Raw genomic sequence first — 25,075 nt, 5'->3', positions numbered from 1 at the left:
TGTGTTTTATACTAAAATTCATACAAAATTGTTATAATAGCCAGATTAGTATTAAATACAGGAGAATATATTTAATACATAAGAAAATAAGGTGAACTTATGTCTTTGTGTCTTATGTAAGAACATAAAGAAGAGTTGAGGAGATTTGCTAGTGCAGTGTCTGTCTTGTAATGTCGTCTTATGCCTGTGAACTAGTATCCCCCATTGGATTTGGGACTGTAAAGGCACTCACTGATTCAGGATGTTCATCTTCTGTGGTTTTGCTTGAAAACAAGCAGGCCATGTGGGGCTTTGTTTTGACTTGTTTTCAACTTGATGAGAATTATTGACAGTATGTAAATGTTTTTTGTTTGTTTGTTTTCAGATTTCACATCCATCTCTACAATCAAGACAGTTTGATTGGTTGTGTTTTGCCATATCATGAGACTAAGCTATTCGTGAGAGTTATTCAGCTTTTAAATATAAAAAATCCAACTCATAAATGGCATTGGCTGGATCCAATAAGGGTAAAGAACTTAACAGATGCAAGTTAGGAGAAACATGAGGAACTTATTAATACTATCTTACATCTGCTACTGGCTTTATGAATGTGCTCCACCTGTTCATGTGATTAGTTGTGGGACTGTACTGAAAGATTTAATTGCAGAATTGGAGCCGGAGTACCCACCTGTTGTTTCTGCTGTCTCTCTTTGTATGTAAAGTTAATTATAAAAAACTTTGATTTTAATTGCTGTTTTTTCTTTTTTTTTTTTTTCTTTATCTTTGAGGGGGAAAAAAGGATATTTTTAAGGTGCCAGTATTTAGTATTGCTAGGAAGGCACATCAACAACTTAAATAATTCTTTATTTAAATATAGACTATGTATAATGATATTCATCAAGTGTCTTAATATGGATTTAAAATGCTAGAGAGATCAGTGTTATCTGATCATTAGGTTTAATTTTAAGAGATTACGTTAATTTTTTGTCAGGTGCGTCGGTGTAGAATATTTATTTTTCTTTTTTTTTTTTTATTTATTTTTAAAACCATGGAAAGAAACCTGGAGTCCCACTGGCAAGGGGTACTCTCATTACACACTGCTACAAAGACTTGGATTTCATGGATTTCATCTGCAGGCTGGTGTCAAAATCTGTGAAGGTTGTCCATTTATTTACTTTAGAAAAATATTTATGTGTTGCTTTCCCAGTCTTTATATTTGTGTAATATTATGCAATTTACCATTTTTAATTTTGTGTCATTCAGTAAAAGGACTTTAACAATGTGAAAAAAATTATTTATACATATTTATCAGAAATTGCTGTAAGGAAGTTTTTAAGAACTGAATCATGAGTTTGGTCTTCCAAACTCATTCCCTTTCTTCATTTCTTTTTTTATGAACTCATTTCTGCCATTTGTTTTACAATTATGCTTTGAATTTGAGGGTTATCAAGTGGATGGAACTCTCAGATCCCTCTTTTGGGGTTGTCATGGTTGTTGTAGGTGTATATTTTCAAAATTGAGGAGAACTTAAGATTAAGAATGTTAATTCTTAACCCTTAAGAGGGTAAGAATGTTACCCTCTTGTTCTAGGAGGGTAAATGGTCTTTTGTTGTTGTTTTCTTTGCATTAATGACCAAAAAAAAAAAAAAGCCTGTGTGTGTTTATGGGGAGATAGTACAAATAGCAGTCCCCGTTATTTAGAGAGCTGGCATGGATGTGCTGTCTGAGTAAGCAGAGCACGTGCAATAACAACGATTATTCAGATATACATTAGGGCTGTTAAAATTAAATATGCCTCAGTCCGCTTTCAGCTGTAAGTTCAGTCTTAAGGATAACACCAAAACCACAATTTTAAGTTACCTTGCTGTGGAAAACTGCAGTAGCTGAGGACTGGCACCCATTTCCTTTTACCTGGTCTGCAAGGTGGAGCAGTAGCCTCTAGAAGGGCTCCTGGAGGGTGTGCCTTCAGGCTCGCTAGCAGAAGCTGGTAGAGCTTGTGTCGAGAGATTGAAGTACTGCATTTTTCTTGAGAAGCCATACTTGTATTTACACCTTCCCTGATGTCTGACCACCTCTTTTGAATCCGGCCTAGGTCTTTTCAGAGTATCCTGGCAACTCAGCTCAACTGAGAGTTCTTCTCGCGTTTTATGCTTCCACCATTGTGTCTGCTCTTGGAGCCATGGAGAAGATAACAGATTCTATAGTCTCCATACTGCTCCCTTATATCCAAAAGGTATTTGCTTTCCTTCTCATGTGTTGACATGTAGTGTATTTTGCTAACATTCAACAGAGACGTTTGCAGCTGTGCAAGGTAGGATGTATATGAAGTGCGCTGTACCACTTTTGCCCTGCTTTGGAGCATAAGGCAGGTGGAGGTTCATGGTAATAAATGTTTCCTGAAACTTGAGATAAGCTCTTAAAGAATTCTATTCTCTATTTCCTACTTTTCGTGAAGGACAGGGCTGAGAACTGTATGCACAGCCTAAACTCCTTCCTGTTAAAGACTTACTGGGGTAAACAATAAGGCTGTGGAGTCAGAGCACACAACTTGTTTTGCTGCCTTTTCTGCTCCAGCGTATGGGAATGTTAGTCTGTTAGGGAATGTATGTCTTTTTGCATACATGTGGGCCATACATGATAACATTTTTTTCTTATGATTGAATTTATGGTTTATTTAACAGTTAACACATTGAAAACAGAGTGATTCAATGAATGCCTGGATGAAACTGATTTTTATATTAATATGTTTGGGGTTTTTTGTTTTTGAATTTGCATATGTCAAAAATGCTTCCTTATCTCGTTTCCTAGGGCTTGAAATCCTCGGTAGAGGATTACAGAGCTGCAACATACATGATAATCTGCCAGATGACAGTAAAAGTGACAGTGGAGACATCCTTGGTGCATTCCTTGATGTTACAAATAAGCAAGACATTGCCTAAAGTGCCTTCATTAGCCAGGGAAGGGGTGGCATGTTTGAACCTTCTTCTGCAAACTCAGAAAGGAGACAACCTTGGAAAAAAGTAAGACTGTGTGAATCAAGTTCCCTCATTTTAAAAACTTAAACTTCATTTTGATATTTCGAACACTTTCATCCTGCTCTTTGAAGGAGTGTGCTCCTATTGGAGGTAACAGCTATTGGATAGCTGATATTTCAAAGGAGTATGAAATTATTTCTTGCTTTGAAAATTTGTATGTTCATTATAGCAAATGATAGTCTCTGTAGTGCAAGTTTTGATTTTTGGTCCCTCAGTTGTCACCCTTTTCAACAAGGCATTGAATTCAACATGCAGAACTGCAGCCTGCCAGTAAAAAGTTATCTTAAAAATGGGAATCCTGGAAGAGAAGCTAACATGATAATGGCAAATTTGGAGTTACCTGAACAGCTTGAAGAAAAGCAGCCTTGTCTGGCTGAATGGAAGGATTTTGAATTTTTTGGTTTTACACATGAAGTGCTAGTGCATCGTTTCTTTGGTCCTCAAAGTCAGCTGTTCTTTCAGAAGTGCTTGTGGTGTTTCAGCCCTTTCAGCCTCTGTCACAGCCTGAGGCAGTTGGTTAGCTGGTGCTGTAACATGCAGGCAGACAGAGTGGTGGAAGTACTAGATGCTACGGGAATTTCACTTGCAGTTAGAGAATTTCTCCCGAGTACTGCAGTAGGTTTGATTTCTTCTCTGCTGGGATGTGCACACTGATCTCCTAGATACATGGAAACAGTCATGGAATGGGGACATGGGTTAAAAGCAGAGGAAGGAGGCTCTAAGGAGAGGCCTGATAGATGCATTGCACAACACCCAGGCAGTGACAGCCAGGTGGATGTGAAGGGAGATGAGATGAGAGAAATTCTCATTAGCAGAAAGACAGATTGCTTTGCTATGTGGAACTGCTGTCATTGAGTTCTCCTCCTTTACTTTTGCTACCACCAGATAGGTGATACGCTGTTTACAATGCTCTCCTTCCTACCTTCTTTTTTCCGTATAAGTCCTGGAATTTACTGTGCCTAGTAGGAAAGGAAAAAGAGGTGTTTCTGAGGATAGGTCTTTGTGCAATTCATGCAAATATTTTTCCTCGTGTTACTAACTTCTTGGAAACGTGAGGATGGTGGCTGTGCCTTTGCAGCTTCTGTGCTCAACATGACTAGCAGTGGTCTTGCAGAATACGGCATGTGCCAGTACAGCTCTGGCAGTTGGTGCCCTTCAGATCTTTTCAGTGTTTATTTACAGTGAGATTGTTGACTGATGTTGAAAATTGAATCCCTGGGAGTTCTAGGTGGTTTGGAAATGTTAGCAACCCAAAATAATATGCATTTTCCCTCTCTCCCCCATGTTCTCTTGTGCAGGCCATTTAATTACCTGTGCAGCAACCCAGAACTGGTAACACTTTTGCAAGGCCTTTCAGCAAGCTATGATATCTCCTCTCTTCTGGGCTACCTGTTGCCTCACCTTGTTTGCGCTATCATTAAGTGCAATACAGGTAAGTCAGCATATATATAAATATAAAAATATGTATAAATATTCAGCATTCTGTAGAGTCTTACAGGCTGATTGCTGTGGTATATGTCCTAGCTCTGTAATTTTAATTGAGCAGTGGGATTGAAGGGCATGCAGTAGTTTGTGTGTGCTAGTAGGCCTGCAGAGCAAGGTGGCTGTGTGCACTGTGGACTACTCTCCTTGCCCAGCTGAGGTTAAGAAAACCCTTGCTTGAAAAGGGGCAGGCAACAATGTGGTGATACAAACAGGTGATAGCAAATCTGCAATGTTCCAGAGTGTACTTAAATTTATTGGTAGAGGTGCAGCCTTTAACACTTTGGTGACATGAGTATGAAGCACTGCTAGCGGCACATGCTGAGAGTTAATACCAGCAATGGTTAAACATTAGTCTTAGATGCCTGGTTACCGGGTGATTCTGCTGCTTATACAATTAGTTTTAGTCAGCATGGGCAGGTTATTCTCAAACTGATGTTCATATTCTTTCATTTTATATATATACATATATATATATATATGTGTGTGTGTGTGTATTTTTCTCTCCTTAGAGGAACAAGAAGAATCAGAAGAGAGAGAGAATATTTACGTCAGACATCTTGAAGCTATTCTTCAGAGTATAACACTGGAAAAGGATTTGGATCGCCTTTTGGCCTCGTGAGATAACTTTAGATTTTATGTTTTTTTTTTTTTTTTCCCCCCAAAGTCAAATACTCACTTCTGGTATATCTTATGACCCCATGTCATAAGAATTATATGATCATGTCTTTTAGTGTCATGTTTTTCTAAGTTCTCATGATAACTCGAAACTTGGATGTTGAACCATGGACATGCAGTAATCCAAAATAGCCACCCTTTTAGTAGTTATATGAGTCTTTGTGAGACGGTGAATTTTCAGGCTGGGGCAAAGCTGTACTTGGAATAGTTAAGGTGTATTAAATCTAATCACTTTAGTGGCATGTTCTGTGATGTTAATGAAAACCGTTGTATTAAAAATGATGGCCTTTGTTTGTTTGTCGCTTTAGCAAGATCCTTGAAGAGTTTATGTCCTATGGTACAGAGATTGAATCTAATCCCATTAAAATGGCTGCCCTCAATCAGAAGCTGCTTCCTCTTATCAGGCTTTTTGAAAGAAAGTAAGTTCTGTTTTTCTATGACAGACTCACAATGATTGATAAGGGCCTCTATAATTTTAACTTATTCAGCATAATAAGGACTGTTCTTGCCCAAGTAACTACAGCAGAAGCAACTGACCCCTAATCTTTGTCTAAATTATATTAAGTTATCCATGTATATTTTGTCATTTTTGTTGTACCTGTACACAGTGCTTTTGACTTTGTATGACTTTTTGCTGTGTAGCATGACCCTTTCTGCTCATTATTCATCTTAAAGGATTGCATATCATCTATATTAATATGTAATGGCTGTTCTACTTTTGCAAAGCTACTTAAAATAGTTGGTTCAGGTGATTGCATGTGTTTTCAGCTCCCTTGTATTTCCTTGTATTTCTCTAGCAAATGGATGTTCTTCAGTAATGCTCTGTGGATTTTTTTTTTTCCTCCTGTTGGTAGGTATCCTAAAGCTTTAGACTCTGTGCTGGAGGAGCAACTGGAAGATGTTACAGATCAGGCTGACCAAATGCTCTTTCACCAATTTATTTCTCTTTCATTAAGCTGTGGCAAGTATAAGGTGGGTCAAGTGTCAGTTCCTGGGTCCAGCTTTTATCTAATTGCATGTAAATTTCCCATTTATCATGAACAGTCATGAGTACTATTTTTTTTCTATGATTAAAATGTGCACATTTCCACTTGCCCTCTAATTGCTGTCAATATATTCTTATTCTTATGAACATCCCCATTACTAATTCTGTACAAGTAATGACAACATGGTGGTGTTCAGAAAGGCTTCATCTTACTCGGGAATTTTTTAAGTGTCAAAGTGTCTGTTGTGAGGGAGGTAAAAAAATAAATTCACTCCAGTTTAGAGAAGGTGATTCAGTCCTCTCAATTATCTCTATTTTACTAATTCCTGAAATCAGTAACATGGAGGAATATAAGGACTACAAAGGTCTTCCTGTGCGTTTTCTCAAGAATAATTGAAACACAGCTGTAATAGTGAATAAACACAACAAATATGTTTAAGGAACTTTAGGGTTACTTTTTTTTTCTTTCTAAATGGTGCTTTGTGTTGTGATTGTTGTTTGTAATGATTTGCACAGATTATGTTACTGTGCAAGCGGGTTTTAAAAAACAAAAAAGACAAAAACAGACAAGGCATGGAGAAGGAAAGCACATGACTCTGAGCCTTTAAAACTCCTGAGATAAGATGCAGGCGGCTGGCCTGGCCAGGCTGCCTTTTTAGCAGTTTCTGTGTTCTGTCAGACTGGCTCTGAGAGCTTTCTCAGAATTCTTAGGTAAGTGTAGTGTTTTTCTAGGACAAAAATGTATTGATGGCTTGCTGTATTTTTAAAGCTGTATTCCACAAACTTCCTGCTAACATAAGGAAGACCGCATTTGAAGCAGTTACGCTTCCTCACTGTACCACAGCTGACACTTTGGGTCTGAATTATGCAGGTTTTCTTCTGATATAAAATGTTTTTGCATCTCTGTCGTTATCCTTACATACACTTAAAGTATTTTTAACCAGCAGTGAGTCACTCTGAAATCTGTGTTTCAGTTTCTGGAGGACTCTGATACCTCTCTCCTGCTTAGTTTGAATCATCCCCAGCCTGCTGTGCGAGTCCTGGCTGTTCAGCATTTGAAAGACATTATTGAAACAGCAAAGGTTTGTGTCTTGAATGTCTCATTCGTAGAACTTCCGTGCCATGTCTTCCTCTGATTTCTGGCAAACAGCTTTTTCAAGTGCTACATTAAACTATTTAAACTACCATTCTGATGTTTTGCTTGGTGTTTCCAGTTAGCTCCTGTCACCATTGCTCCCTCTGTTCCAGAGCCTGAATATAGGTTTTGTTTATGAAGCTCCTTGTATTCTAGGTTAAAATCTAAGTTAGTGGCTACTTACATTTTTCTTGCTGTTGTTGTTAAAAGTTAGCCTGTCAGTTATTTAATTTCAGTGATGTTATCATGCTTCTTGTGCTAGGATTCAACTATTTCATTTAAAGCCTTTAAATTATGTTGCCAACAGCCCTTTTTTTTGGATTTTGTTTTGTTTCTCTGTCCAGGAAGGCTTTGATCAGTCCTTCATAGAAGAAGCAATCTTTGGGCGGCTTAGGGATGACAACAAAGATGTTGTAATGTCTGCTTTAAGTGCTCTGGAGGTAAGTATGTATGTTTGGATGCGTCAGGTGGGGTTTGAGCTGGTTCTGAGTCTCTATGTTTAGTCTGTTCTTTGTAGTGGCCATTTGTGTCCTGCTCGTCTCCTCACTTTAGGGATATTGTTCTTTAACCTGATAAAGCAGCATTTGTTTAGGAGGCTTTTGTTTTTCACCTTCTCACACTTAGATTTTCCTCAAATTTCTGCTTCCTGGTACTTCACAAAGCATTTTAGTTTGACTGAATTCATTTTATCTGTGTTATGTTTTTTCATGTAGCTACTAAACCACATTTCAGTCTTTGTTTTCTATTTGAAGTGTACTTTTGCTTATGCCATGCAGTCTTTTGTAAAAATTCAAACCATGTCATCTGCCCTGCGCATGAAAAATGGTGCAATGAAAAGTCGTTACTCTAGTTAGAAATGCTCAGTTGAATTTTTTCATGTGGGAGTCATCTGGTCAGTTGATTGGAGCTTAGGACAAGGCTATAGCTCAGGTTTACTGGATAGGACCCTGGTCTGCATTGTACTGATAGTTTCCAGCTCCAGTAACAGTCTTTCTTTATTACTTCTGCTAGTAGTAGCTGAGAATATTTTTAGTAATAGTGTAATTGGTCTTGTGTGTTCGTTCATTCTCAGTCACAAAAGATACGAATAGAAGCACATGAGTGATTATCTTTAAATTTTAATCTTTAATTTTTTTTGTTAATGCCTTTTTAGTCATATGCTACATAAAAGGAAAAAAAAACCATAATAAATGATAAAATGTACTTACTTTACGTTTATCAATTTTGCCAACCATTTCTGCATTAAGGTAAATTCTCCCGACTTTTAGCATACCAAGAAGGCATAGTGCCCATTCACATAGCATTTGTTTTCATGAATAATATTTTTAGTACATTCTAATCGCTAGGAGTTCAATTATCTTTGACATTTCCACTTGATAAGAAAGCTGCACCTTCCATTTTGATGTGTTATGTTATGTTTTACTTTATTGTACTTTAACTTCTTTCTCTTTATTGCTTTCCAGATTTTCAGGAAACAAGTCAATCCAGAAGTAGTAGTTCCAAGTCTTTTGAATATCTTTCACAGAGTTGATCTTTCAAAGGATGGAAAGTGGTATGTTATGGGGTTTTTTTTGTTTTTTTTTTGTTTTTTTTTTTTTGCTTGTTTGTGTTTTCCGATCTGTTTTCTTTCTGTTTAAACAATTAAATAACTTTTTTAAATCATTTTTACTTTGCTACTATTTTCACAATGCGTCTGTGCTGAGTTATAAGATCAACTTGCAGTTACTTGCACCTTTTGCCACAAATTGATTATTTGTTCTTACTTGCTATTTAGTTTCTGAAAAAGCGAAAATGTCAACCAAACAAATGTTGTTGCTGATATAATTGAGCAGTAGCGGGTTTTGTTGTGTTTGTTTTTCTTTTAGGTATAAAGTTCTGGAGCGAGCAGTACAAATTTTAATCAAAGAAGAGATTTTGAAAAAAGAAAAAGAACTATTAAATGAAGCAGTAATGCAGTTGTTACCTTTTATGGTAATCACTAATGCAAATTCAAAATCCTCAGAATGGAAAATGGCAGTGTGCTTGTCAGATTCTGGTCTTTGCTCATTACACCCTTTACTGAAAGGTTGGCCAGAAGGTAATATATTAATTATAATTATTTTGATAAAAGAAAAACTTTGGCAATTAAGAAATTTATGTTCATTCAACCTTAATGTGTATAGGACAAGACTGGTTACCATTAACAAGTTATGCTAATAGTATGATTATGTTTTTTAAAATAAGTTCTTATGAGTTTTTTGCATGTGTTTTATGTTACACATTAATATGATATAAGGTGGTCTTGTGGTGATATTTCTCACTGTACCTCGTGAAGGAGCTCTTTTCTTAGACTTGCTGTTTAGTAAATTGAACTGAAGTGAGTAGACAAAACAAAAGGAAGCAAATGGTGGACTTTCTTGTGCTCAGCAAAATCAACTTGATACAGAGAAGAATAAACAGATACAAAGAATTTTAAAAAACAGTGAAGATAAGTGCAAGGATAATGTGTGGGGGCAGCAAAGGAGCTCTTACTGCTGAGCAGGAAAAGCAAAAGTCTGATGTGAAGAATTACCTAGTATGTTTTAGTACGTGACTTACCCACCTTTTTATTTTATTTTTCTTCCTCGGAATAGTTCTTGAAGAAGCAATTAAATCTAGCAAGCCTACAGAGTTAATTGGAGCAGTCAACAAGAAAATGATTCTGCTGTTCTCTGAGAATATGACTTCAGGGGACCCTTCCTTACTACTGCAAATGGTGTGTGCCATGTTGTCCTAACCTTAAGAGACTTTACTTTCTAGGTGGTTACTCTAGGAGAACAAATGTGATATGGAAGTACTTCGTATGTGCTGCTCTTGGCATTCAGATGTCATCGTCAAGCTGCTAGAGAAATGTATTTATTACTTAAGTCCAATATAGTCTTGGTAGAAATAGGTTTCGTTCTTAAAATATGGAAGTAACAAGCCCGTTTAGACAAATTATTAATGTAACAAAATTCTATGAATTTTTGGTTTCTTGGGGAAAAAAATCTTATAGAGAACAAACGTGTGACTTTGGCTAGCTCATAAATACTGATATTTGTGAATTCCTGGATTGCAGAAGTACCACTACATCACAGTACATTGCACCAATGATACAAGATAACAGGGACTTAATCGGACACACAAATGAAACAGCGTAAAGTCATAGCAAAGTCTTACTGTCTTACCGAGTTCTTGTTTCTTCCCTCCCTTTTCAAAGGTTGATGGTCTAATACGTGTTGCTGGAATGGAGTCTGACAGCGTGAGGCAGAAAGTAACTGCTCATATAATTGGCTCAGTGCTTGTTCAGTGCTGCTGCAATTCACAGATAAAGGAAAGTTATTTTTCAATGGCTATCAGAGTTTTCCGTTTCTTGGATGAAAAGATACGAAATCTTGAAGCTTGTCATCCTACAGAGGTAAGGTGTAAGCAGTTTGGAGGTGATGATTTCCCTGTAAGAGAAGGGTCTGTTCTTGAAAGAGGAACAAGAAATTCAGCATCCTTGAGTGCAGGGCCTGCTTTTGTTTTCAAAACAAAATCACGCGCATAGCTGCTACAGTAGGGGCTGTCATTAAGAATTGTTCTGTTAAATTTTAGCACTCTAGTGAGTCCGTGGTGGAAGTTTTAAAAGCTCCTGTGCTCTAGGCTAACAGCCTGTGAAGTGATTCAGCCTGTCTCAGTGCTGTGGCTTGGGCACTGGGTTTGGAGCAAATCTGTGAGCTACCCTGTTGCCTCATGTGATATTGTGCAGCTTTGGAGTACTGATTAACATGTTTGCCAGCTTGTTAGGTGATAGGGGAAGGGAAAAAAAACAGTTGAGTACAAAGAAGAGCTTGCATGAATTGCAGTCTCAAGCAAATCCTCGGAACAATATTGACAATGTCGATTCCGGTTTGCCTTAGTTGGTTCACCACACAGCTCTGAAAGCAGTTGTGTTAGCACTTCTGGGGAGGTGGCAAGGGGCAATGAGCTGCCATTAGAGTGTTAAGAGACTATTTCCGCTTTTACTTTGCGGTGCGGGAAGGGGTTGTTTTGGTTTTGGTTTTTTTCATCCACATTTCCCATTTATTTTTTATTTTTGTTGTTAAAACAGCTTGAGGTCTTTTGTGTGTAACAACCAGCTGAGCGAGGCTGTGTTTTTGAGTGCACTGTCACACAAACACATCTAGCAATACATGGTCATTAATTATTCTCAGCTCTATTAAAGAGTTTATATATGAGCAGATCTATGAAAATCTTGGATTATGTTGTGTAAGCAGAGCTGACACTCCTTGTCAGCAGGGATGACACTGAATGTCCATAAACTGCTAGGAGTAACATCTAATCACTTTAAAGAGGTATTTTAGAGGTATTTTATTTTATTTGTATTTTATCCTTCTGTTACCTTGCTTATATATACTCTTAATAATAGCAGTAATAGCAAATACAGACTTTTTAACTGCAGATCAAATTTTAATTATGAAAATAAAAACATAATTCAACTCATAAGGATACCTCTTTTGAGGCTGGAAATCAACTGATGCTGAACTTCTTGTTCTAAATCTATCATGTTTCCTGTTGGACAGAATTGGGAAGGCAAATGTTAAAATGAATTTTTCATTTGCAGGAAAACCCCTCAAAATGGTCCGTTGAAATAATGCAGGAAAGTTTGGTGCCAGTGGACTTGTTAAATGCCTATATAGAAAAACTCAATAGTGGTCAGACCGTTACTGCAGAAGATTCAGCTATGTTCATGTTCTTGTTGAAAAACTTCATTAATGACCTGAAACCTCCTCTCTCCTTTTCAAAAGGTAAATGTTAATGCTTTGACTCATCTGTTCAACATAATTTTGAAGTGAAGAAGGAGAACTGATTGTTTTCAGAAGTTTGTTTATATAATATTGAGAACAGTAAAGATTTTTTAGCTGTGAGCAAGAAGTCAGTCTTACCTTGTCTTATAAACAGTCTTGTCTTATAACTGTAGAGATGTTTGTTTTCTCTTTTATTTCTCAAGTTGTTTATATGCGTCTAACATATCTTGTTTTTTAATGATCTGTATTTATAGAAGAAACCTGGTGGAATCCTGAATCTCTGAATCAAGATGGCCAAGACTACCTGCACCTTCTTTTGGGTCTGTTTGACTTGCTAGTCTGTGGAGCTAGTGAGGGAAGGAATGCTGTTCAGTTCAGAGCACTGATGAATCTCTTACTTAAGGTACTCTTTTCAGTTATTTTCTTAATTATTGTTTAGAATTATTAATCAGTAGTTCTTATGTGGAAATTTAGAATTTAAAAGAAAAATGAGAATTTGACCATGCAATATTACTTTGTAGCATTAGAGTCCTGTGAGCATATGGAAGTGCAAGCCTCATTTGGCAAGTCAACCCTAGCTGAATACAGCAACAACAACAAAAACTAAATTAAAAAAAAAATGTATCAGCATGTATGAAAGCACAACCCCGATTTGTAGGACAAGATAAACACGTGGTGCTTTGAGTTAAAGCTTCTGTATTTCCAAAGAACAAGACAAAGTGTTTCCATGTAAAGTTTGTTACAGTTCTTAAAATAAAAATATTTAAAAGAGAAGTTTTGGAAGGTATTGCAAAGCTATATAAATCTTTCTTGATAACATTATCTCTTATTTGCCTGCTCTCACCCATGTAGTGAGATTCTTTTGTTTGTTTTTTGCAAAGAGAATAACTGGATTTGGGCAGTTTTTCTAGAGGATGGGAAGCAGTAAATGTCGCTTCTGAGGAACACAGATGAGGCAGATATTTGACATAGGTTCACGCCATTGTTGCTGGAATTTGATGCTATTTAGTGAAGAGAAACATGTGAAAAACACAGTGGGAGAAGGGGAAAGTAGCAGTGATTTCAAAACGAAGATTTAGGCTTGGACAATAGTAGGCTGTCAACAGGGCTGGCAAGGGTGTTATCTGGGGCTTTTGAATAAGTTGAGTTTGTATTGCACAGAAGGATGTTAGCTTCTGTCAGTCCATGTGATAAGCAAGAACTTAAAATTGATTTGTTGCCCTATGAGGACACAATGTAATTACTTCAGAACAAGAAGCTTCTCGTATAACTCTGACAGGTTCCAAATGCAGATTGGAGAAATTGTATATATATGTGTAAAAACTGATATGAATTTTCTGAAACAACTATAACTATGGAGGGAGAAAACCCATTTCAACCAGTGTCTGAGATGGTTGGTCATACATGTCAGATACAGGATGGATTAAATTAACAAACTCTGAATTATTACAAATATTGCAGCAAGTTCAGTATGAAATCTGAGAATGAAGCTCAGTGTGCACGTTCAGCTTGGAAGGCTGAGCTCACAAGGATGTTGCGTGTCCAGTTCTTTAGAGAACCCACCCTTGTACCTTACACAGGGTTCGTCAGGAGCTTTCTTTTCTCAAAAGTCACTGGTTTTAGATCTGTGTCTCCCTTCTTGTTTCCTCCTTTACTTTTGGGTGGTTTATCTGATATTGTGAGTTGGCCAAATAAATTAAAGCTATAGAACAACTGATTTTTGTTGTTAAATTTAAGGTACATCTAGAAGATTCAGAGGTTCTCTTCAAATTCCTTTCAATTTTGTGGACATACAACTATAACCTTTCAAATCAGCTGAACTATGAAGTCAATGCAATGCTGCAGACCCGAGCTTTGTATATTGGCTGTGCGCTGCTTGTGGTGCAGACATACCAAAAGAAGAAACAGCTGCTATCACTGTCATCTCCAGGTAAAGCAAAACACCCTTTCTCACCTTATGGCTTAACCTCATATTAACAAGCAGGTGAAAAAGAGTGTTTCTTTGCTTTTTAGTTTTCTTGCAACTTTATTGTATTTTATACTTTGCAAAGTATCTCTAGTCATTTATGTTCAGCTGCGCTAGGCTGAGACAGCTCTATTATTTGCTTCTGGGCTTTTGGCAGTCATTTGCCCAATCTTGGAAATAAGGGAAAGCATTTCTTTCCTTAACAAGAAAGAAGTCAGTTATGGCACTTACTTTCTGTGCACAGTATAAGGATGTGGCAGTCAGTAGAAAAATGTGAATTATTTGAGCTACACAAATAAAGACTGTAGTACTGAAGCTCAGAATGAGCTTCGTGTTGTTTTTAGGCTGAGATTTAGAGTGAAAAGGTAGAACTTGTTAATTCTAAAGGACCGTTGATACCTCTTAGTAGGCAGATAAGTCAAACTCACTATTTAAGTCTGCTGGTTTTTCTTCCCCCCCCCTTGACATTTTTTTCCTTTCCTTTTTTTTTTTTTTTTTTCATTTTCCAGTGATGATATCTTTGCTAATTAATTTGGCTAGTCCTGTAAGTGAAGTTCGAAGAGCTGCTCTCAACTGCTTCCATTCCCTAAGTGGGATTAAGGAGTCTGTGTTTCATCCTGTTCTTCAGAGTCTGGAGCAAAAAACAGAAGAGATTATATCTGACCCCACATACATAGCACAGGTACATTTGTAAAGATGCTTACTGATACACATTTTGTTTGCTCCTGTGAAATCCCATCTTTTCCAAAATGTAGCATGTGAACTGGAAGAATTAATTATCTCTGTCAGGCTTTAGTCAACTTCAAAGGAAGATGATTCATTTAGATGCTTTAGATGATGAGAAACTTGAGAAGTGGAAAGACACACTAATGTGTGTGTGTCAGCCAAACTAGAATGTAGAAGAAAGGGTAGTGATTTTCACTTGAAAAAACAAGGAGAGTTGATATATCCACTACCATATTGAGAAATGAAATGAAGGAGAAGCTTCGTCACATTTTTTCTGTTTGCAAAATGTAATCGGCTGCATGTGATTGATGTAGTTTGTATTCAAGTTATGTTAGCAAATTCTTCTGATTGCTCAAGCAGTAGCCGTGCTTTCAGGAACAATAATTGTGATAGTGGCTGACAGTGTGCCAGAAAGGTTGCTGCCACTAAGTAAAATACAGGGTTAGTAAAGTCTTGCATGCCCCTTTCCTGTAGGAATTATCCTCCTTATTTATGGATTGAAGAGCCATCCCCAGTGTTTTATCACACATGTGCTTTTGGGAGGTTTCTTTTGTGATGGTGTTCTTCAAATATCATTTTCCTAACATCCTCTAAGGTGCTTGTATTTGTGTGCCATAGTAGATGGATGTTAAAAAAAAAAAAAAAAAAAACAACCAACAAACAAAATTTTGTTATAAAGATATGCGACTTAATTTTTACTTTGTTAATGAACTAGATTGTGGGAAGTCTATTTGTGTTTGAAGCACCTCAAACAAAGCAGAAATCCCAGAAGAAAAAACTGTCTGAAGCCTTGGAAAGTCTGCTAGATAATGTAAAAAACCCTACTTGCCCATCATATGTTGCAAGAAATCTAATGAAAATTCTTTGTGAAGTCCACGGAGAGGTGAGTGCAGCCTTTCCAGTGTCACACTTGTTTTATGGGGTAGTTACCTTTCCTCACTGCATTAAATGCAGTTAATGTTGACATCTGCTTTTATCTGCGAGGAATGCACTTAATGCTTAACATTCTATAAGTGATACATTTATTTAAGTTAACACCTCAAATAATGTGCTCTAGTTCTGCAAAGTATGATTTAGTGAAACATAAAACATTTTGATACTCCATCAAGGAATGTTTGTGCTGCAGAATTTTGCACTAGAGGAAAGAAATTCCTTTCATGTTATTCAAAAAGGTGGTTTCAAAAGAAAATTCTTCCAGAATAAATTGGTTATCTGGATTACATGTCAGTGAATATATAGACTTTTTCTATATAGAACTGTAACCTAATAGGAAATGCTATTTGCATAATTAATTTTATTTCTAGATGTTAACCTACAATTAAAGGGAAGGTGTGTTGCAGTAGAACACAGTTAAGGTATTGGAAGCTTGCTAAAACAAAATGCATAAGAAGGTAACTTCTCTTGATTTTTTTTTTTTTTTTTTCATTGGCAGATGATTCTTTCTCATCTCTTGCCTGCCCTAGACCGTTTGCTGGAGAAGGTCTTGAAGGAACCTGAAGCCATGTTGAAAGATGAAGTTGTTCTCCTGCATCTCATCCTTGGAAAATACGATGAACATTCAGCAACTCTCTTGTCCAAGAATCAGCAGAGTCTGGATTTATTTATCAAAAGTCTACATGCTGCCAATAAAGTCTACAAAGAAATTCCACCTTTCCAGATTACAGCACTTGAGCAGGTGTGGCTTTCTGGAAGGTCTTTGATTTATTTTTATATTTAAAGATGCCAGTGTTAGGGCTTGGATTTAGAAAGACTATTTCTATGTTAAGAGGCCCATAGCATTTGAGCTGTACCTGTGTTCAAGTTCTCTATAGTGATTTAAAACGTTTAAATAGGTGCTGCAAAACTCTTTTTATTAAGCTTGCTTGAAGAAGAAATTGCTGTTTGCTTTATTTATATTTTGTACTTAAAAAAAAAAAAAAAAAAAAAAAAAAAAGTATTTGCTTGCAGATGCAGGTCAAAACTGGTGTCAAGGCCTGCAGATACTGCTGCTCCAGAGCCCTTAGTTTTTATCAGTTGTGCAGAAGCTTTACTTCATGGCTTTATACTGAGGAAAATTTGTCAAGAAAATGCAGTAGGTGAGAAATAATCTTATTTGAAGGAGGTCACAAATGCATGTTATCCTTTAGCCAGGTTTTATTCCATCCTTATAAAAATTGGGCAACAGCAAGTTGTTTCCCACTCATCAGCCAAGGTGTGTGGGGGGGAAAAAATAGAGTGCTGAGATGTCTACGTTTTTCAGAAGTATGTTCTTGGCATGTAAACGTTCCTCCACGTATATAAAGACCTAGGCAATATACAAATGCTTACTAAATGTAAGCATGCATATATGACTTGGCGTGCATCATGCATAACCTTGCATAGCTTGCAATTTTAAGTTATCCTTTTACAGCAGTTCTCTCAAATCATTTTTCTTCTTCTCTGTTGTAGATAACTAAGCCGTTCTTTGCGGCTGTGTCAGATGGAACAGTACAACAGAAACTGCTGAAAGTGTTGTTTGACTTGCTGTTGAACTGCAAAAACCCACTTTGTGCCCAGACAATAAGCAGTGTGTTTAAAGGGGTAAGTGGTAGATTCTAAAAAACAGAAGTACGTTCAAACTACTGTTGCTGCAACCAAATTCTGTATTGCTGCAATTAGTCAAGGTCATTCTTTGTATTACTCATAGCTTGAAAGTAATTTAGGTCACAATGTAATTGCATGAATGACATGAAAAGTTTGTTCAGCTACAGTATTTCTAGGATATACATCTAGAAGTGATATATCAAAGGTTAGTTTGTTACACTGTGAGAATGAATTCAGCAGAAATTAGTGCCTAATGTTTAGGGAGTAGGCTGCAGGAGAATCTTTTCTGGATAAAATCTGCTTTTTTGGGGGGGCTGGGGGGAAACAAATGGAGGGAATTGTTTGTCTGTTTTTTGCTTGTTTCCTGTTGTTGGAAAACTCTTGCTGAGATACATGAATTGTGGCTTTTTTTATCAATTTATCGTATTACATGGACTAGAAATCACATCCTCATTTTCTTTGCTGTAAGAAAAGTATAGTAGGATGAGCGTTCAGAGATTGCATTGAACATGTGGACGATCATATCCATATGTTTAAAAATGAGGCCTATTTAAAACACAAATGCCCTGTAGATGTGTGGTAGGACACAGTTCATTGCAGGTTGTTGTTTTCTGTGTTTCAGATTTCGGTGTGTGCTGAGCAGATTGTCACAGAACTGGAGCCTCCTGAGAAAACCAAAAGTCTGACCACTGTTCAGCAAACTAGACGGCAGAAGATGCAGCAGCAGAGGTAAAATGATTAGAGATCCCCAAGTGTTTTTCTTTATGGTCTGAAAACTCCACTTGTTTTACTGCATTTCATAGGTTGTATTGAAAGTGTTAGAATCTCTCTTTTTTTTTTTTTTTTTTTTTTTTTTTTTCCTTCTCCCCTTACACAGAGTAAAATAACTCTTGAGTTACTTGTGGTAGGAGAAAGCCTGTCTGGGTTGCTGTTTGAGAGCTGATGGAACTGTAGTCCTAAATAAGAAAACAAGCAAACAGGAAAAAATAAATAAAAACAAAATAAAACAAAAACAGCTCCTCTCCCAGAACTTATGTTGGCATTTGCAATCATAGAATCCGACTTGACAAAGTCGGACAAGGCTAATTTTTGAAGGCATTAAACTTCATTAATAATAAAGATTAATGGACAAATTACTGTATACACAAGTGAAATCTTTAAGGTGCGCCTCAAAATGTTGCTAGCAGTCAAAAGTCAGCATTTTCTTTCAATTAAAAAAGTAAATGTAATAACTTCCAGATTTTTTCATCTTGTTTCCTCTCTGTACAAAGAAAGAGCTGTTTCATACAATTTACTTACTTTCTTCCTTAAGCACCTGCTATCAGCTACTGTGGAAACAGGATGTTGGGTTGGTTTTCTTGGTTTGACCTAGAATGGCTGTTCTTATGTCCTTTCCTCACTGGAGCTTCCTTTAAGGGTCACTGCACGTTAGCCTGATCCACCATAAACTTGGTCTGTCGGAGTATGCTCACAACTGCACTTGCTGCCTGGATATCCGGTAGTTGAGAAGATGTAAATTTTCTGGACGCTCCTGGGCCGTTCTGGTCACTGTTTTGACCATTATTGACCATGACCAGTTGCAGATTCCCCGCACGCCCTCTGCCCCTCCCTCTCTCCCCATGGCAGTCTGCTCCAGAGGGCAGACCTCATGTGCAGGAGGCAGGCTGCCCGTGCCCCACTGCCCCCACGTGTTACACCAGTCCTCTCCATTCGCATTTAAAACCTGCTCTTTCTTCAGTGAGAAGCCTGCACACTGCTACTGTCCTTGCAGTGAGGGATGTAGCTGTATGAAGATGCCTACTAGGCTCTTGCCTGGTTCTGGAGATGCCTATCCTGATTGCTTTTCTCATCTTTTTGCAGAAAGCCCCAAGATGCAGAATTGGCACCAGAAACGAGCAGTTTCAGCTGGCAGAGGGTTATGCTTATTCTGGAATTACTGCAGCATAAGAAGAAACTTAAACGTCCGCAGGTGCTGGTGCCTCCGCTTTTTAACCTGCTGAGCCGGTAAGGGCGTCCTCCTAAAACAGGAGTCCGTTTTTGATCTCTTCTGCAGCCAAGAATCTGAAGCATTAGGATATGGGCTCCTTTCCCTGTTGTTGTAGCACTATTCTGTGACTTGCCTTTTTTACTTGCATTTAATTTAGGTAAATCAAGTGATGTGAACGTAAGGTTGCTATTTCCTGGTTGTCCTGTCTTTAGGCATTTATCAGATTATGCGTAGACTGGGTAGCTTTCTTGTTTGTGGGGGATTTTTTTGTTTTTGTTTGTTTTCTTATTGTGTGTTTGCACTAACTGGCAATAATATGGCGGGTAATCATCCGAACTTTGCTAAAGAGCTTTAGCTTTGCTAAAACAGAGTTTTGCTAAAGGTCATTTTTCTTTTTTTAGACCAGCTGATGTATTTGAATGCAAAAAAAAAAAAAAAAGAAAAAGGCAGATGTTTTGGGTGTAGACACTTTACTTTTTAGAAGCCTCATTTTAGAACTTCTGTAGCAACAATATTGCAGTTTCTTATTTGTATTTTTAATGTGCAGTCTACTGACTTTTCCATCTCCTTTCACTTTTTCTTAACGTGTAGATGTCTGGAACCTGTAGCATCAGAAGAAGAAAATATGGAATATACAAAGCAGCTAATCCTCAGCTGCCTGCTAAACATCTGTCAGAAACTGTCTTCAGATAGTAGCAAGATTCCAACAGGTAAAACTGCCAGACCCTTTCTAGATTATTTTCTCACCACTTCTGCACTGATACAGTGATGTCTGACCATTGTCTTCTGTGTGTGTCTATAGTGTATTGTTCTGGAAAGACACATTCCTCCACAGCATGTGTGAGTTGCCCTGTTAGTCATTTTGTTGTAGCTCACTTAGGTCTAATCTGCAAACAGAAACCAGTGACTGAGTGTACTCTTTATTATTGTGTGATTAACCACTAAGGTGTGTATTAATTGCAGTTTTTGTTTTTGTGGGTTTTTTTGCTTGTTTGTTTGCTTTCCTTGCAGATGCCCTTGATAAAGAAAAATTCAATGTGGAATTGATAGTTCAGTGCATCAGGATATCTAAAATGCCCCAGACGCATCACCATGCCCTGCTCCTCCTTGGTGCTGTTGCTGGCATGTTTCCTGTAAGTAGTATCTGAACCTCATGTCTCACCTTCCTGTTCTGGTTAAACCTTTGGTATATTTTCTTTTCCCTGCTGCAAAAGATTTTCTTTTCCCTGAATGCAAAAGACGGAAAACACCTGGCCCAACAATATAAGTATTCTTACAAATTCCCAGCTTATACTGCATTGAGAAATAGACTTTTAATTGATGATAAAGCAAAGTTTGGTTGTAATTGACTGAGAAACAGACTTTTCATCTGCAGATTGAAATTTGACTATATACTAATCATTTTAAGTAGAATTCTTTTGCTTTGTATTTATAACAGCAGTAAAATATATTTACAGAATCTGGAAATCCAACTTTTTTTCCTCCCTAATTAGGGCTTTGATAGGATTTTCTATTTTAAAATGAAATATTTAAAATATTAGAAAATTCAAATACAAGTCACACCACTAATACGAGTCATAACCACAATTGATATTGTGGGTTATGCTCATGACCCAGAAAAGCCAAAATTTAATGTGGATGCGATTGCTTTTCACAGAAGAGGTCAGGGGTAAGATGATAAAAATCACTGGAAGCTGTGTGCCTCAATCGTGTATCTCTCCATAACTGCTTTTTGCATGTCAGTGCCATGGCACTGAAAATTACTTTTATCAATTTCTACTCTTCATTTATTTGCTTAGCAGCATATCTAGGTCTCTAATGTTTAACACTCTAGCAGTCACCTAAAAAGTAGCTGTAGGGGATGCCAAACATTAGAAATAAGTTTAGTGGAGGTTTTTTGAAGATGATAGTGAGAATCATTACTTTCTTCTACAGGAGTCTAATAACATTTGGGAGAAGTAGAGATGCCTTACAGTATAATATACAGGAAAGGAGACAACAAAAGCACAATGTTCTAAAAACAAATTAATCTTATCTTTTTTTTTTTTTCCTCCAGGATAAAGTACTCCATAACATCATGCCCATTTTTACATTCATGGGAGCAAATGTCTTGCGTCTGGATGATACTTACACTTTCCAAGTAATTAATAAGACTGTGCAGATGATTATTCCTGCTCTTATACAGGTAAATTTGTCTACTTAGTGAAAAGGAGTACAAAATGCTCAACAGTAAGATCATTGCTAAAATTAAAAGAGCATTTTAGAATGTCAGTAACAAATTGAACTCTACCTTATTCTAGGATTTAAAATATGTATCAACAGACTGGCCTTTGTCTAATCACCTCTGAATTCAGCAAAGACTACTACTACTTGTTAATCTTCTGAGGTCCTGAATTTAACAAATAATTTGGTCAATAGAGTGTCATAGCAGAACCTTATTAAGACCTGAAACGTACTTTAAGCTCTTGTTTTTTCACCAGAGAAGTATCAGGAAATATTGAAAATAATAAACAGATTATGATAGTCATGGTCAATGATAGTTATTATCTGAAAGAAGGGTATTTTTTAGGTTTTATTTATTTGGAGGGGGGTGGGGGGACAGGGTTGTATCTGGACATTTTAGATAACTATTTTTGAACCAAAACAGAAATGTTTTTTTAAATGGGGCAATGAATGTTTTTCAAAGCGGATGTTTTTCTTGAGTCAGATTTCACTTGCAGCTAATACATGTTCTTTTTTTTTTTTTTTCAAATGTTTTTTTTCAGTCATTTATAGATTTAAGTGTGAAAAATGCCACGTGATTTATTTATTTATTATTATTTTTTTAAAGTACAAAAAGGCTTTTCCTACTCTCTAATGGTACCTGTTACTTTTTTCATCCAGGACTCTGTTAAAGAAGTCAAACTGTTATAATTATTAAACATAAATAAATAAAAGTGATTGCAGCCATCACTTGTTATTGTGACAAAAGTATTTGTGGGGCATATAATGATTACTCGTAAGGAGAATCTAATTTGACTTCATGTTCTTCTGAGTTCATATACTTCACTTGCATAATTTTTACTAGACTGTAGAAACCAAGGCCCTGAAGATGGGGCAGACTAAGCAAAGTTTTCACAGTGGGCGGCATTACCCTGCCGTGAAAACATTCTCACTGTTTCAGCATCATCAAAGTGATTTTTTTGTGGGGAGGGAGAGGAATTTTGTTTGAAATATCTTCTATGGGTATTAAATAGGAACTGTGTGTTGGAAAGCTGTTAATAGCGTAAAGATTTTTTTTCTTGAAGTACCTTTTTTTTAATTGGTGGTTGCAGTTTTGATACTGCTGGGCTGAGGCCCTTGCTCTCCTTTGCTGAGCCTGTGAGGGAGGACTTGTACCTGGCCGTGCTGATCCTTGAACTGCCTCTGTTGGCTGTTAACAGGCGGAGGACAGCGACTCGCCGGAGGCCTCGGGGAGCGTGGAGGAGGTGGTGGTCAGGATCGTGCGCGTGTTCGTGGACGCGCTGCCGCACGTGCCCGAGCACCGCCGCCTGCCCGTCCTGGCGCAGCTCCTGGCCACGGTGGGCGAGGAGCGCTTCCTCTGGGTGCTGCTGGTGCTGCTCTTCGAGCAGTATGTCACCAGGACTGCCACCGCCACGTCGAGCGCGGAAAAGGTTAGAGATCGGCCTCCTTGGGAGAGACGGGCCTCCTTGCACTCCCTTCATGCCCCTGCCTTTTAAATTACTGTGTGTACAGCACAAGGACAATATTTGCCTAGAAGCTGATAGTTTAATTAGCAAATATGGGTTTTTTTTTGTCTGTAGTTACTTTTGTAGCTGCAGAAGATGATACTTCCATGTATCTCTGGTAGTGGCATTGGTAGCCATGAGGTAAAGTGAGCGAGCGCAGTGATCCCACAGCTTGTGGGTTTGTGCCCCTGCACAAGCACCAGAGCAGCCGGGCAGCAGGAGGCAGCGTTACCTGCAGCTGCTGCTCAGCTGGGAGAGCGCGGCGCAGCGCTGGGCTGGGCTGCTGGGCTGCCCCTTGCTCTCTGGTGACCCACCGGCAGCTTCACCCTGCCTCGAGCCTGCCATGGCCCCCTGCCACTATGAGAGGCCTGGCCGCTGCACTGGGGGCGCTTCCATTTCTATTGGGTGCTTTTCAGACAAGCCTGACATGAGTCAAGATTCCTTTTTTTCAAGTGTTTCTAAATATCATGGTTTCTCTTTAAAAACACATTGACACATGATCCCTTTAGGTAGTTCTAGCCACTAAAAGCTGCACTGTGTCTAGGTGTCAGTTCCAGACTTTTAACTAAATTAGCAGCTTAGCAGTTTGTTGCTAAGTCAACCCTTAGTCTCTGGATCCGTTTCACTGCTGCCTAGGGTAGGGTGTGGGTGTGGTGGCAAGTTTTGGTGGTGCATGTGTGCAAAATTCTCACCAAACTCTTCATAGCCTAATTTTCTGGTGTGTTAAAAAGCATTTTTGAAATTAAACATAAGAGGGTAGTTAAAAATGGAGAGGAAAGCTAAGTTTGTTTCCAAAGCTTTGAGCACCCTGCTAATTTCACTGTTCTTGACTAACTTTGTGCGTGATACTCAGGTGTGCCAGTCTTGGCAGTCCTTTAGAGTATCTTGATTTTTTTTTTTTTTTTCAATGCAAGTCTTTGCCTAGAATGATAAGTTTTTGGCTGCTTTAAAGAATCAAATACTTGCACCAAACAAAATGATGGGAAAAGATAACTGTTTTTCTCTGTCCTAGGTAATTTTTCAGCAGGTTAAGAACTAGCTAGGGGCATCCTTAATGAAATGTGGATTGTTTGACCATTGGTCCCTAACTGAGGTTGAGGACATGTAGTCTGTGGCAGCAGATGAGGGTATTGGACAAGGACCCTCTGGTACAGTTCAGTACATGGAGTGAGCTGATGCATTGTGCTATGCTCTGGGGCTAAGATCCCTCCAGGAACTTGCTGCCATTATCCTTGCTGTTAATCCTGGCAGTCTCCAACCCCCTGTGGCATGTTTGCAAACTCAGTAACAAGTCTCTGGGTATGTGGTGAGGTGGTTTTCTTGTTGTTTTTTGTTTTTTAAGTCTTGAAGTAAACATTTTTCTTTCCTTAAACCTAAACAGGATGCTGTCTTGGAGGCAGACACAGAATTTTGGATTTCAATCTGTTGTGAATTTAATGTACAATCTCAGTTCCAGAGTATGATGAAAATAATCCAGTACTTGACAAAGCTGCCAGAGAACAAAGAAGGTAACCACTAAACAGAGCTTGCAAATTCATGTGAACCTTCCTTTTATTCCTCTGGTTAGAAAATTCAGATTTTTCAATGCAGAATTTCTTTAATGAGCTTCTCCCCCCCGCCTTTTTTTTTTTTTTAATAATATAGTTGAGGTATGTGATTATTGTTGTAATATTAGTTATTTTAGATTTTTACTTTGAGTATTTGCAATCAACAGTACTTCTCATTCAGTCAGTACAGTATGCCGTTTAGTTGAAATAAAAGGCATTATTCATAGCCAGCAAGATAACGGGAACCACCAGTCAGGTTCATGTGGGTTTGGGGTGGTTTTTTTTTTTTTTTTTTTTTTTTTTTTTTTTTTTTTTTTTAGGAAAAAAAGGCTTCATTTCTTTCTGCTGCCGTGTAGTGGAGCAATAAGAAAACAATATGATTTAATACTTTGCAGTCTGTTCTTTTAAAGTGTGTTGAGGGTTTGTTTCTTTTAAGGGTAGGGACTAGTGTGGTGATGACACTGCGATCAGTCTTCCC

At 37.8% G+C, this 25,075-nt stretch overlaps 1 protein-coding gene across 1 annotated transcript in view; it reads left to right on the top strand.

The window, feature by feature from the left end:
* The window catches only part of HEATR1 (HEAT repeat containing 1), a 37,249-nt gene that overhangs the window by 3,592 nt on the left and 8,582 nt on the right, over positions 1–25,075 (top strand). The window contains exons 3-30 of the mRNA XM_088522881.1: positions 365–506; positions 1,036–1,137; positions 2,072–2,212; positions 2,788–2,999; positions 4,313–4,446; positions 5,009–5,114; positions 5,483–5,593; positions 6,029–6,146; positions 7,134–7,241; positions 7,639–7,734; positions 8,758–8,846; positions 9,160–9,371; positions 9,907–10,028; positions 10,512–10,709; positions 11,898–12,081; positions 12,336–12,484; positions 13,819–14,011; positions 14,557–14,729; positions 15,489–15,656; positions 16,206–16,448; positions 17,201–17,332; positions 17,958–18,064; positions 19,196–19,339; positions 19,914–20,032; positions 20,334–20,455; positions 21,379–21,507; positions 22,745–22,975; positions 24,432–24,558. Coding sequence (XP_088379007.1) covers positions 365–506; positions 1,036–1,137; positions 2,072–2,212; positions 2,788–2,999; positions 4,313–4,446; positions 5,009–5,114; positions 5,483–5,593; positions 6,029–6,146; positions 7,134–7,241; positions 7,639–7,734; positions 8,758–8,846; positions 9,160–9,371; positions 9,907–10,028; positions 10,512–10,709; positions 11,898–12,081; positions 12,336–12,484; positions 13,819–14,011; positions 14,557–14,729; positions 15,489–15,656; positions 16,206–16,448; positions 17,201–17,332; positions 17,958–18,064; positions 19,196–19,339; positions 19,914–20,032; positions 20,334–20,455; positions 21,379–21,507; positions 22,745–22,975; positions 24,432–24,558 — 4,112 coding nt within the window. The remainder of the gene's footprint in view (positions 1–364; positions 507–1,035; positions 1,138–2,071; positions 2,213–2,787; positions 3,000–4,312; positions 4,447–5,008; positions 5,115–5,482; positions 5,594–6,028; positions 6,147–7,133; positions 7,242–7,638; positions 7,735–8,757; positions 8,847–9,159; positions 9,372–9,906; positions 10,029–10,511; positions 10,710–11,897; positions 12,082–12,335; positions 12,485–13,818; positions 14,012–14,556; positions 14,730–15,488; positions 15,657–16,205; positions 16,449–17,200; positions 17,333–17,957; positions 18,065–19,195; positions 19,340–19,913; positions 20,033–20,333; positions 20,456–21,378; positions 21,508–22,744; positions 22,976–24,431; positions 24,559–25,075) is intronic.

The sequence above is a fragment of the Tinamus guttatus genome, unplaced genomic scaffold (assembly GCF_059628265.1).
Source record: "Tinamus guttatus ecotype Peru unplaced genomic scaffold, ASM5962826v1 Tinamus_guttatus_pri_ptg000011l, whole genome shotgun sequence".
NCBI lineage: Eukaryota > Metazoa > Chordata > Aves > Tinamiformes > Tinamidae > Tinamus > Tinamus guttatus.
Note: the sequence above shows the minus strand (reverse complement) of the source record. Positions and strands in the feature narration are given on the sequence as shown.